The sequence below is a fragment of the Grammomys surdaster genome, unplaced genomic scaffold (genome assembly GCF_004785775.1).
Source record: "Grammomys surdaster isolate TR1022 unplaced genomic scaffold, NIH_TR_1.0 231, whole genome shotgun sequence".
NCBI lineage: Eukaryota > Metazoa > Chordata > Mammalia > Rodentia > Muridae > Grammomys > Grammomys surdaster.
In genome coordinates this window covers 4,292,311-4,303,620 of record NW_021604676.1, presented here as the reverse complement: position 1 = coordinate 4,303,620, position 11,310 = coordinate 4,292,311, and the positions used below count along the sequence as shown (strand labels likewise).

At 43.3% G+C, this 11,310-nt stretch overlaps 1 protein-coding gene across 2 annotated transcripts in view; it reads left to right on the top strand.

The window, feature by feature from the left end:
* Lrrc1 (leucine rich repeat containing 1) overlaps positions 1 to 11,310 on the top strand; it is a 110,196-nt gene that overhangs the window by 68,594 nt on the left and 30,292 nt on the right. For both annotated transcript variants that reach the window (XM_028773573.1, XM_028773574.1), the window contains exon 4: positions 3,414 to 3,503. In XM_028773573.1, the coding sequence (XP_028629406.1) occupies positions 3,414 to 3,503 (90 nt within the window). The remainder of the gene's footprint in view (positions 1 to 3,413; positions 3,504 to 11,310) is intronic.

The following is an 11,310-nucleotide window of genomic DNA, read 5'->3' as shown; positions in this document are numbered from 1 at the left end:
GGGTTGTGGAGAAGGGTAGTACAACGCAGGAGGTACACTGTGGTACCGATGGGGTTGTGGAGAAGGGTAGTACAATGCAGGAGGTACACTGTGGTGCCGGTGGGGTTGTGGAGAAGGGTAGTACAACGCAGGGGTTAGTACATTTCTGGAGCAGCATAAAGAATTGCAGCTTAGACGATTCTCTTTTGGACAGGTGAATTGGCTCAGCAGGTAAAGGCACTTAGCAGCAAGTCTGGCTGTGCTGAGGATTCAGTTCCTGGGGCCCACGTAATACAAGAGAACTGACTCCTGTGGGTTGTCGTTTGACCTCCACTCGTGCACCATGGCACATATATGTGCTCTGTGTGTTAGGGGGGGAAGAGGGGGGATGGGGGGGAGGGAGGGAGAGAGAGAGAGAGAGAGGTAAAAAATAACATAAAAATAAATTCCCAATTTATTTCGTCTTCTGGGCTAAGGCTAAGACTGACACCAGAGAGATTCCAGCACATTTACCCAGGAAGTTATTTACCCAGGAAGTTATTTACCCAGGAAGTCGCGTGTCTTCATTGACTTGAGGGCTGCATAATTACCAGGCACGAGCTTTTCCATATCCCCAGCCTGAAAAGTCTTATTCAACTCTCATGTAATATCCAGTAATGAAACGTTTATTATCTCAACTTTTTATAAAAAGAAACACTCACAGGCAAGCTCTGAATGCCAGGCTCTCTTACTTTGCAGTAGTTGTGGGTTCTTTAGGCTTATCATGCTGAGTATGGCCACCTGCCCCCACTTCACTCCTTAATGCAGCCTGCCCTTCCTGCTGTTTCACAGAACACTGTTTGGGTGTGGCTGATGGGCACTTTCAAGACTCCTTGTGGCCTGGTTGAGTTGGGAGTCCACTGACACCTGCCTTCAGGTGTCTGTATTGCCAGGATAAATAAATTGGTGTCCATAAGGGAATGAAGAGACAGCTCTTAGGTGTGTCTTCTAGTGGTTTCTCTGGACAATTAAGTACATTTGTAGGGTTTCTCAAGGCTCCGTACATAGCTGTTCCCTTCTTTGAAACTGAACTGGATTAATCTCCTTCGTTTCAAAATTGAGACTCCTTGAGTATGGAATGATTTTGTTATACCTGTATCTCATTGCCAAGAATTAAATATATTTTTACAGTGCTTCTGGTTTCTCTCTTTTGAATTTCAGTGACTAATACTCTTATCATTTATAATCTTTTCTGTTGTAAAGCCTACTACCTTTCTTAACTCATTCCTGTCTTCAAACTTTATGTCCCTCCTACTTCCCTTCACATATTCCTCCCTTGTCTCAAAACCTCTTGAGTGTCCTGTCCCCAAAACTCAGTGCTCCCCTATCCATGGCTTTGAGAGCCTCCTCAGCTCTCTGTGCTTGGACAGTGTCTTCCCTGATTGTCCTCACCAGCTTTGGTCAGACTCTGAGCAGTAAGCACTGTGTTCATTTTCGAGCTCCCTGTTCCTGACAGTTCTGATCCCTTCCCCGCCCTTCAGGTCTTCAGAAAGCTTTCCCTCCACTCCCAATTGCCTCTCTGGTCGGTCACAGCACTGTTTGGGTGTTTTCATAGTACTTGAAATTTACACTGAAGTTATCCCTCTGATAAAGGCCCCCTCAGAAATGAGGCAGTGACTTGATTTTCTCTCCTTTATTATTGTATCTTCAGCCCAACCGTAATTCTTGGAGGAAGTACTCAGTAAATGTTCACTGAGCTGAGCGAACCAAGCTTTACGGCAGCTTATATGGCTTGCTGAGCTGGGAGTTCTTTCTTCTGCAACTGAGACCTAACCACTCAGTCACTTTAATCACCTTCTGACTTTTTGCTCTTCTCTTTCTAATGTCTGCCAACTGTGGCCTCCACCATTATCTGTCTCAGCTAGAGCACACCCAGCTTATTCCTGTTTTTATCCTAGCTCATATGTGCAGGATTCTTAGAGATAAGCCATTTCAGTTTGGCAGGTGTCCTAATGTAAAGAATTAAGATGTTATCTGTGAGCTGAAGGTAACTTGGCCCACTTAGTTTATGGCTGAGGAAAACAATCCCCAGCTAGGTGAATGGACCTCTAGACAGTGCAGCTAATGTGGAGCGAGCATTGAAACCTCCTCCCCTGCCTCTGCTTCCCTCCCCATGCTACACTCACACACTCCTCACATGCTACTCTTCCTGCTAGCAGCTGGCAGAAAGGCGGACCAGTTAGCTAATGCATTTTACTTGCTTTAAGAACATTTTAGCTGCTTTTGAGATCATAAAGGGATATATACTTCTGGCAAAAGTCAAGACAGACCAAGTAAGTTCTGTCTTTTGAGTTGTAAGTAACAATCTTCAGAAAGCTATTCCTAACAACTTAACAAAACATTCCTGTTGATACCCTGTTCTTGGACACCTGGATTTGGTTTGAATTATAAAATGGACCTGTATTAAATGTCAAACATTAGTGTAGGATTTCTTTTTTATGCAAATGAATCTAACAAAGGAAAAGACAAGTATAGCGATTAAGAGCTCACTGCTAAAGCCAGTCAGTGCTAGTTGTGTGTGTGTGTGTGTGTGTATTGTAGATGTGATGAGATCCTTTCATCATTAGTCATGATGTTCCCCCAAAATACAAGTTACTATAGGAATATTTAAACTAGAATTTCTTCATAAAATTTAAATAATGATTTTTATATTGAATTTTTACTATTTTGTGGAGTTTGAGACATATTAAAGTGCTCTTGGGTATATTATTCAGTGAAAGATAAAGTTATATTAAATGAGTGACACCTTGAATTTAAAAAGAAGTTAGACGTAGCATTTGGCTGATAGCCCATCAGTGCAGCGTAATCCTTTGCTCTGGGTGGGCATTACGAGCTGTCCTGTGGCTTAACCCCCACAGGCTAGCTAAGTTGTCTACATTTTCTTTAATCAGTGCAGTGTTTTCATCCTCAGCAGGTATTTGTTTTAGTTTGTTTCTTAGGATTTTCTTCTCTTTTTTGTCTGAGATATGATCTCACTATGCAACCTTGGCTGGCCTGGAATTCACCGAGATCTACCTGCCTCTGCCTGTGAATGCTGGGATTAAAGGAACCTGCCATGCACACACCCAGCTGAATTCCCATCAGTTTTGGCTCCAGGGGCAGCATCTTTCTTACAGGACACTCAGCCCTCCAGAGCACCAGTGGCTAGAGCCTGCACATCTACGCGTTTGGGGGTTGTGTTTGCATCACTCTATCAGTAACATGGCCTGTCCACAAAAGGTGGACAAAGCCTTTTGTTATTGCTTATGAGTGTAGTACACATAGAAGACAAGGCAAATACTCCAAAATAGAAGGCAACTGCAGGAAGCTGTTGTGGCCAGCACATGGGGGAAGTCTGTATCTATAGGTGGTATATGCTGCTTTACTTGTTAACATATTCGTTGTTGTTGTTTTAGGTTGCCTGAGAGCTTTCCTGAGCTACAGAACTTAACATGTCTTTCTGTAAATGACATCTCGCTGCAGTCTCTGCCAGAGAATATTGGAAAGTAAGTTTTTGCAGACTTGTCAGCCTCATGCTCTGTCCCCTTCCAGCTTTTACACAGCAAGGGGCTGTCCATTCTTCAGTTGTCACCTTCAAGGAAGATCAAAGCCAGCCTTCCATTTGAGTGTCCAGTTGCTCCTGTGTCTTGTTCTTTACTGCCCGTGTGTGCTTCCGTGTGTACACTGCATGTGTGAGGAGGCCAGGGGACAGTGGACTGTGGTGTTCTGCTCTATCCTCGATCACTCTCTGTTCCTTTGAGACGGGGTTTCGCTGAGCCCGGGGCTGGACTGGTGCCCAGCCATCCCCGGTACTTCCCCTCTTCAGCCCTCGCAGCTCTGGAGTTACAGGCATACCTTTGGGTGCACCCAGCGTTTTACATAAATTCTGGGATCCTGATTCCCATTCTTGCTTAGCAAGCATGCATTTAACCACTGAGCCATTTCAACAGTGCCTTATTGTTCCTAAATCTTAATGGTTATATAAACTTTGGTGCTAATTTTTATTTGTAAGAAGTCTGATTGGCTTCAAAATTTTATTTTGTTCCAGAGTTTTTTTTTTTAATATGTGTGTGCCTATGTCTGTGTCTGTACTGTGTACTTGTTGAGTGCCCACGGAGGCCAACAAGAGGGTGTTGGGCTCTCCAGAACTGCTTGAGATGGGTGCTGGGAACTGAATTCTGGATTCCCATTTGCTCTGGAATTTAGGCTAACACCAGGCAAATGACATCTCATAAAATGAAAAAGTTCCTGTACAGCAAAGGAAGTAAGCAGCCCGCGTGAAGAGGAAGCTCACAGAGTGGGAGGGAGACTGAGCCAGCTAACAGAAGATAAGTGTCCACAATATACAAAGAACTCCGGCAACAGAGTCAGGAAAATGACCCAATTAAAAAATAGGACATGGATCCGAACAGAACAGAGGGTTCCCTAGAGAAGAAATATGAGCAGCTAAGAAATACCATGTTCAAACTCCGTAAGAAAAAAAGAAAGAAAAAAGGCAGAGAATATGGCAATTTATCAATAGAACCGTGACAAAGACCTTTCCATAACAGATGAAAGTGTAAAAATTGGCATGGTGACTTAACAGAGGCACCTGCCTGTAAATGTTATTTTTAATATAAATGTATATAGTAAATGAATACTGTGACTGTATTTCTTTATCCTAGCTAGTTCTCAGTAGCAACACAGAGAGACCAAGATTTATTTTCAAGCTTCACCCCAATACCTGAACAGTCTAATGATCTGTCTTAACCCCATAAGCTAATCTGACTACCTCCCATCCAAGATCCCAGGGATATGTACATTTGTGGCCTTCCATACTTCAGCTGAACTCTATGAACTCTTTCTCTTATCCCCTAGTGGCAGAATGTACATTTGTGGCCTTCCATTCTCCAGCTGAACTCTATGAACTCTTTCTCTTATCCCCTAGTGGCAGAATGTACATTTGTGGCCTTCCATTCTCCAGCTGAACTCAATGAACTCTTTCTCTTATCCCCTAGTGGCAGATCTCAATCTCTCTCCCTCTCTCCCTCCCCTAGGTGGTAGAAGTTCTGCCCTATTCGCTCTTCTGCCTAGCCATTGGATGATCAGCTTGTATTGACAAGGCAAAAACTAATATAGCAAGAATTGTTTACGCAAACTTCAGACAGGAGATTCTTGACATAAGCATTACAATGCCATGTCAGGATTGAAGGAAGATATGAGGGCAGAGAAATCAGCATTTGAATAACACAAGGATAATGTTACACACTACACAAAAAAACGTTAGGCCTACATCTGCCTTTGCAGAGTGTCCTCTTTAATCTTACAGTCCAGAAGTGAGAGGAACTCCTAGCCTTCTTGCTTTGTTACCAAATGTAAATCAAAATGTTTGACAGATTAAGCATTGCCTGTGCTGTATGTGCATAAAGATAATAAGCATCGGTAGCCTAGTGCTCTCAGGTGCAGAGGACAGTGGCAGCATTGTAGGAGCACACATGGTAGAGTTTATTTTTAATAAACTGTTAGCTGAATGTGGTGGTGTACACCTTTAATCCCAGAAGCAGAAGACCTGTGTGAGCACCAGGGCCAACTTGGTCTACGTAGTGAGCTTCAGGGTGTCCAGGGCCACAAAATAAGACCTGTCATATTTCTAATATGAATATTATATTGGTGCATAATGTATTATGCTTAAAATAATAAATCTAAGGACTATAAAAGTATATTGTAGGTGTGTGGGGAGCATCCTTTTATTGTAGACTGCTACAGCTAAGCTGTGTAGCGGCAGTTCTCGAAGCCTGTCTTTCTGGGCTTCTAGTAAGTTCCGTTGAAGCCTTCCCAGATCACTTTGAGAAGTGATAACCAGTGCTTGGGTGGTCTCTGTGTCAGGTCAGCTTTAGTTTTGAAGAATCTGCCACAGACATTTTTCTAGTTAAATCTGGGACTGAGTTTCAGGCATCCTGTGAACTTTGTATCTTCATGCGCTATGCAGATTTACTGTGGTGTATATCTGTGCATGGACCAAGCAGAGAACTCCAAAGCCTTTCATATAAATGTACCTTAAAATCCATCCAGTGCCTCTCTTTCCAGACTGGCTGAAGTATATTCTTCATATACAGGTTGGATGCCTCCTGGTTTGCCACACCTTCTGTAGTGACTGGTAGCAGTGAGCTCAATTCCAGACCCACAGGTTCCCTGAGCAGTCACTTACTTCCTGTACTGTAATTGCCTTGGTTGGTTCTGTGTCTAAACAGAAAAGGCTAGGTTTTGGGGGTTCAACTGCATGTTCATAATCAGTGTATGTACTTGCATCAGTGAGACTCCGTTAACAGCAGGGACCTTGGCTGGCACTCCTCTTCACCTGCTAGGTGAACACACACAACAGAGCACATGAGATTCATTCCTTCAGCACAGCGAGTCATGATAGGCTCTGGGCTTAGAGTTCTTGGAAGCTCTGCCATAACCACTCATTCAGCCTGTCCTGATGCAATGCCCTGGACTCAGCTGCTGTAAAAAGCGGTTATGATGAAATAACTATGAAAAGTACAGCTTCTCACGAAGAATAAGTATTGTCATTAGTATTGCTTAACTTTCTCTGATATAAGGAGCTGTAAAGGAAAAAGGGGGTTATTTTTAGGGAAACATATCTGCCAAAGAATGGGGAGCTTTTCTCATTTTAGTAACAGTTCTGATATTTATCACATTTACTTCTCTGCCTTTGTTGCCGGAAAACTTAGAGCTAATTCCAGCGTAGTGGGAGCAGCTGTGTTAATGTTCGTGCACTAAAGGGAAGTAGGGAACGGGGTAAGGTGTTGCTGGCAGCTGCAGTGAGGCATGCACTGCATACCCAAGCGCATGTGCTTTCTCTCGCCACAGCACCCTTGCTCCCTAGGCTAGCACCAGCCACCTTGAGCGCCGTTAGCATCTTCTGCAGAGAGGTGATAAGTAACCTTCGTGTTTGCGTTGCTGTGGATGGTCAAGGTCGAGTCAGCTATAGATCACACGGCTCCCTGCAGATACTGCTGTTTTTAAATCACACTCTTCTACCAGGGAGCACATTTATTGGTTCTTCCTTTCCATGGTCTTAATGCTTTAGGTCATGAGAGAAGTTGAAACCTTTACCTACTGCTTGTGGAAAAGTCCAGCAGTGCAGCCCCATTGCAGCCGTTTGGGCAGGTTCTGTCTCAAAACTGAGCTCAGTTCCCACGTAACGCAGCTGTTCTCCTAGTCGAATGTACTCCAGAGAATTAAAGACATGTCCATACACAGATTTGTCAGTGAGGTCATAGCAGTGTTCTTCATAATACCCTCATGGTAGAAACCACTCAAACTTGGATCCGTGAGTGACTGTGCATCCATCAAGTAAACTACTGCAAAAGAAATTTAGTACTGCTACATGCTACCGCACAAATGAGCCTTGAAATTATACTGAAAAAAGAGAGAGAAGAGTCAGACCCTAAAGGGTACATCCATCCAACCCTGTCTATGCAGAGTGACGAGTGTGCTCAGGTCTATAAAGGAAAGAAGCTGGTAGTTGTTAGAGGCTGAAGGGTAGAACAGGCTTGAAGACTGAGGATTGAATTTTAATGAACTCTCCTAGTTATATGTACTCCAAAGAATTAAAAACATGTCCGTACAAGAATGACTTTGATTCTTTTGAAGAAGGTAAACATTTTCAGGAATTAGTAATAATGTTTGCATAGCTTGTGCAGAAATGTGCTAAAAACACAGGCTAGTACACTCGAGAAAGAATTTAATCATTGATGAATTGCCCTGAGGTCCAAATGACTTGCTCCCGGCAAGCAAGCAGACACACGCAGACAGTCTCTGTGGTGCTCAAGTGATGTGGCGTAGGGGTGGAGGTGGGGTGGGGGGTGAAGGTTGTGGGGCACAAGACCCCAGTAGGAACTAGCAGAGCATGCTGAGGGCCTGGGAAGCCTGCGGCCCAGCACTGGGCAGCGTGCTGCTTTGTCTTGGGCTTGTGTAACTTTGCCATGAAAAGTTCCTATTACTTGCTGTTAAATTAATGCTATAAAAAGGAAGGTAGCCTAAGTGTACTCCTTTGATTAAATTTTCTCCTCACAGTGTCGCTTGCTTAGAGTAGCAGAAATGTCTATGTCCTGCTAGTGTAGTCCCCAGCACAGACATCGGTCACTGAAGAGTTCTTATCAGTAAACATGTAATTATGATAATTTGGTGGTAGAAATAGAACGAGTAGGCAGGCCTCGGGTTCTCTGGCAGGCTGGGCTAGAACGTGTTGGTAGGATTTTGTATGTGCTGCCCCTGGAGCTGGTGACCTTGGAGCCGGTGACCTTGATTTCAGTGGACTTGAACTAAGTCAGCCCCGGGGCCGTGGCTGACAGAACTAGCACTGGGCAGCTCCGCTGTGTGTGGTAAAAGAGAAAAAAAGCTTTGAGAAAACTGCCGTACTAAATAATGCCTTTTTGAGGTCTGGGAATTGCTATAAAATACTGTTTCAAAGGCAAAAGTAAATACTTTGACCAGCAGAATTGTTTTCTGGTTTTTTTTTTTCATTCAAATTGCTACTATATATATTTATATGTTATATATATGATTTTGCAATATATTGCCATTTGTTTGGTTTAAGTATCTTTCATTCTGTTTTCTAGATGACTTGGTAATGAAAATTAGAAGAATCAAATTGGATTTAAATGAGTATTTAAAACAGTTTTAAAAGAATATAAATTTCTCAAAATAACCATTCATTCAACCCCTTGAAATAGAATCCTAAAAATACAGTCAGTCAGCCTCCATTCTGACTTAGAGAGGGTGTAACTTCTGCTCTGCTATTCTGAACTGTATCAAACCAGGGGCCTGCTTCCTGTGCTTCCGGCAGGCTCCATAGCTTCTGAACCCTGCCACTGCTTGAAGGCAGGGCTAGTGCTAGTGGCAAGATGTAGTTCGTGTGTCCTACAGGACAATGAGGCCATTCTAGCAGGACTGCACAGAAATTTAACTTGCTAGGAATCGAAGTTGAAAGATGAGCTGCTTATTAATAGGGAATGATTTTTAAAATTAAGATTTGTGTGGGTAATGAGACACTGCAGCAGTTTTAAAAATACAGTATGTACAAGGTTAAAAAAAAAAGACAATCTGTGCTGGAGAAGGGCAGCATGGGAGGCATCAGTTTCCTGTTCGCTATGGGGGGTGGGGGGGAGGGCGCATTGCCTAAGAGCACTTTTCTCTCTTGCAGAGGATTCAGGTTCAAGTCTCAGGACCCACATGATGGATAGTCTGCAAGCACCTGTAACTCCAGTTCCAGGGGACCTGGTGCCCTCTTCTAGCTTCTGCAGGCATATGCACACACATGGTGAACATAGATTCAGGAAGGTGTGCACGCACATGCACACACACATACACACAGGGGTTTTTTTTTTAACCCTTTAAAAAAGACTGTGGAGTCATGCCTGCTTATCTTTGAATAAATAAAAATTCTAGTTAAGAAGTCTTTTGAAAAGTAATTGTAAGGGTGCTTTAGAAAGGAATAAGTATGGAAAGAAAACCTTTTATTGAGCATGTGGATTTTAAAAGATACACACACACACACACACTTATATATGTATGTCTATGTATATAATGCCTTTATATATATAATGCACATACATGTATATACATTGTCAGTTCACAAGGCTCACTCCCCAGCTCCAGAGTGAGAGGCAGGATAGTGGAGCAGATGCAGACTCGTGATCCTGCCTGGCCTTTAACCCCCAGTTGTGTGACACATTGCTCAGCCTCTTTCCCTGAAAAGCAGCAGTAGTAATACATCAAAGAGTAAATTGCCAATATCATTAGGACTAGTAGAATTGTTAAAAACTAATACTTTATATATGTTAAGTATCTAACTTTCATCATGTTTATAAATTATTAACAGTGCTTGGTCTTCATGTTGGCAACAGCATCCTTTACTGAAGTAACAGATGCATGCTGAGTTCTCTCAACTGTCCTGATTCAGAGCATGAACTGAAGAGCATTATTTGCCTACAGTCCCTTCCCAGCCCAGCAGCACCTCACTCTTAGTAGCACATTTTTACTTTTTCTTCCGTGTGGTGTACGTGTGCGTGTGTATGACAGGGTTTCTCTGACTGTCTGGAAACTAGCTCTGTAGACTAGGCTGGCCTTGAACTCAGAGATCCGCCTGTCTCTGCCTCCTGGGTGCTGGGACTAAAGGTGGGCGCTATCACGCCTTCTCCTCAGTAGCACATACTTCTGTAGGTTCTGTAAGAGATGAGACTGCTTGAGTGTGCTGGCTTGGTGGGAACAGAGACTATATTAATGCTGTGTTCTGGGAGATAAGGAAAGAGATTGTTTTCTGTATCAGTGTCTAACTGCTCTTACACAGACCCTGTGCTATGTCCACGCCGCCACAGCAGTCGGGAGATCATGCTCCATCTTGGGGTGGTAGGTCCTGTACTTGGGTCTAGCACATTCTAAGACAAGATGTTATTGGGAATCCAGCCCATGGTGGTTTCAAGTTAGCCCACTGTTCTCCAACGGAGGATGGCTTGTCCAGATCATACTGAGTTTTGGGCTCAAGGAGGAGGACGGAGAATCTAGCCAAAGCCTTTTCTTTGTTTGCTGCCCCTTGTTTTATGAGTCATGAATTGCATTGTATGGAAGGTACAAAATGACCCTGCCAGCGTCTCACCTTCCTGGGGTCTGACCTCAGATTTCAGTGGTAGGAGGTGAGAGTACTGTGAGCTTTCTGCAGGTACTTGTGTTTTGTAATGTACCCAACTACGGATAAGGGGATGTCTCAAGGTTTGTTGTTGTTGTTGTTGTTTTTTTAAAAAACAAAACCCAAAAACCTAGCCCTGTAAATTTGAAAGGAAGAATGTATTAAGCCCTAATCACCATAACAGACACAGTGTATTAGAAGCCATTGCGATCTAGTAATGAAATAACTCAACCAAACAGGCCAGGATTTGAGCCTTTCAGACTTACAGTGGCTTTCATCATGAGGTTGCATATCTAATACATGATTATGATGTCCAAATCTTTATTTTTAATTGCTGGGAGCCATTACTCCAGAAAGGCCGTTATTTGTACATATGTTAGCAGCGAGTATAAGTCTAACTTGGCTTCTGAGTGAGTTGTTGCACCTGAGTAACCGCAGGTGCTCAGGAGACTCTCAGCAGAGGTGACAAGCATTCTGAGCAATCCAACCCAGGCTACCTCAGTCTACATCCTTGTTGTGTCTTTTCTATCCGCATTTCCCCCTCCCAAAACGTAGAAACTAGGAGCTCCTTTGGGGTTGGGAGTGGGGTCCTGTTTAGGGTTGGAACACTGCCTCAAATTTGTAGACATCTTAGTAATGGT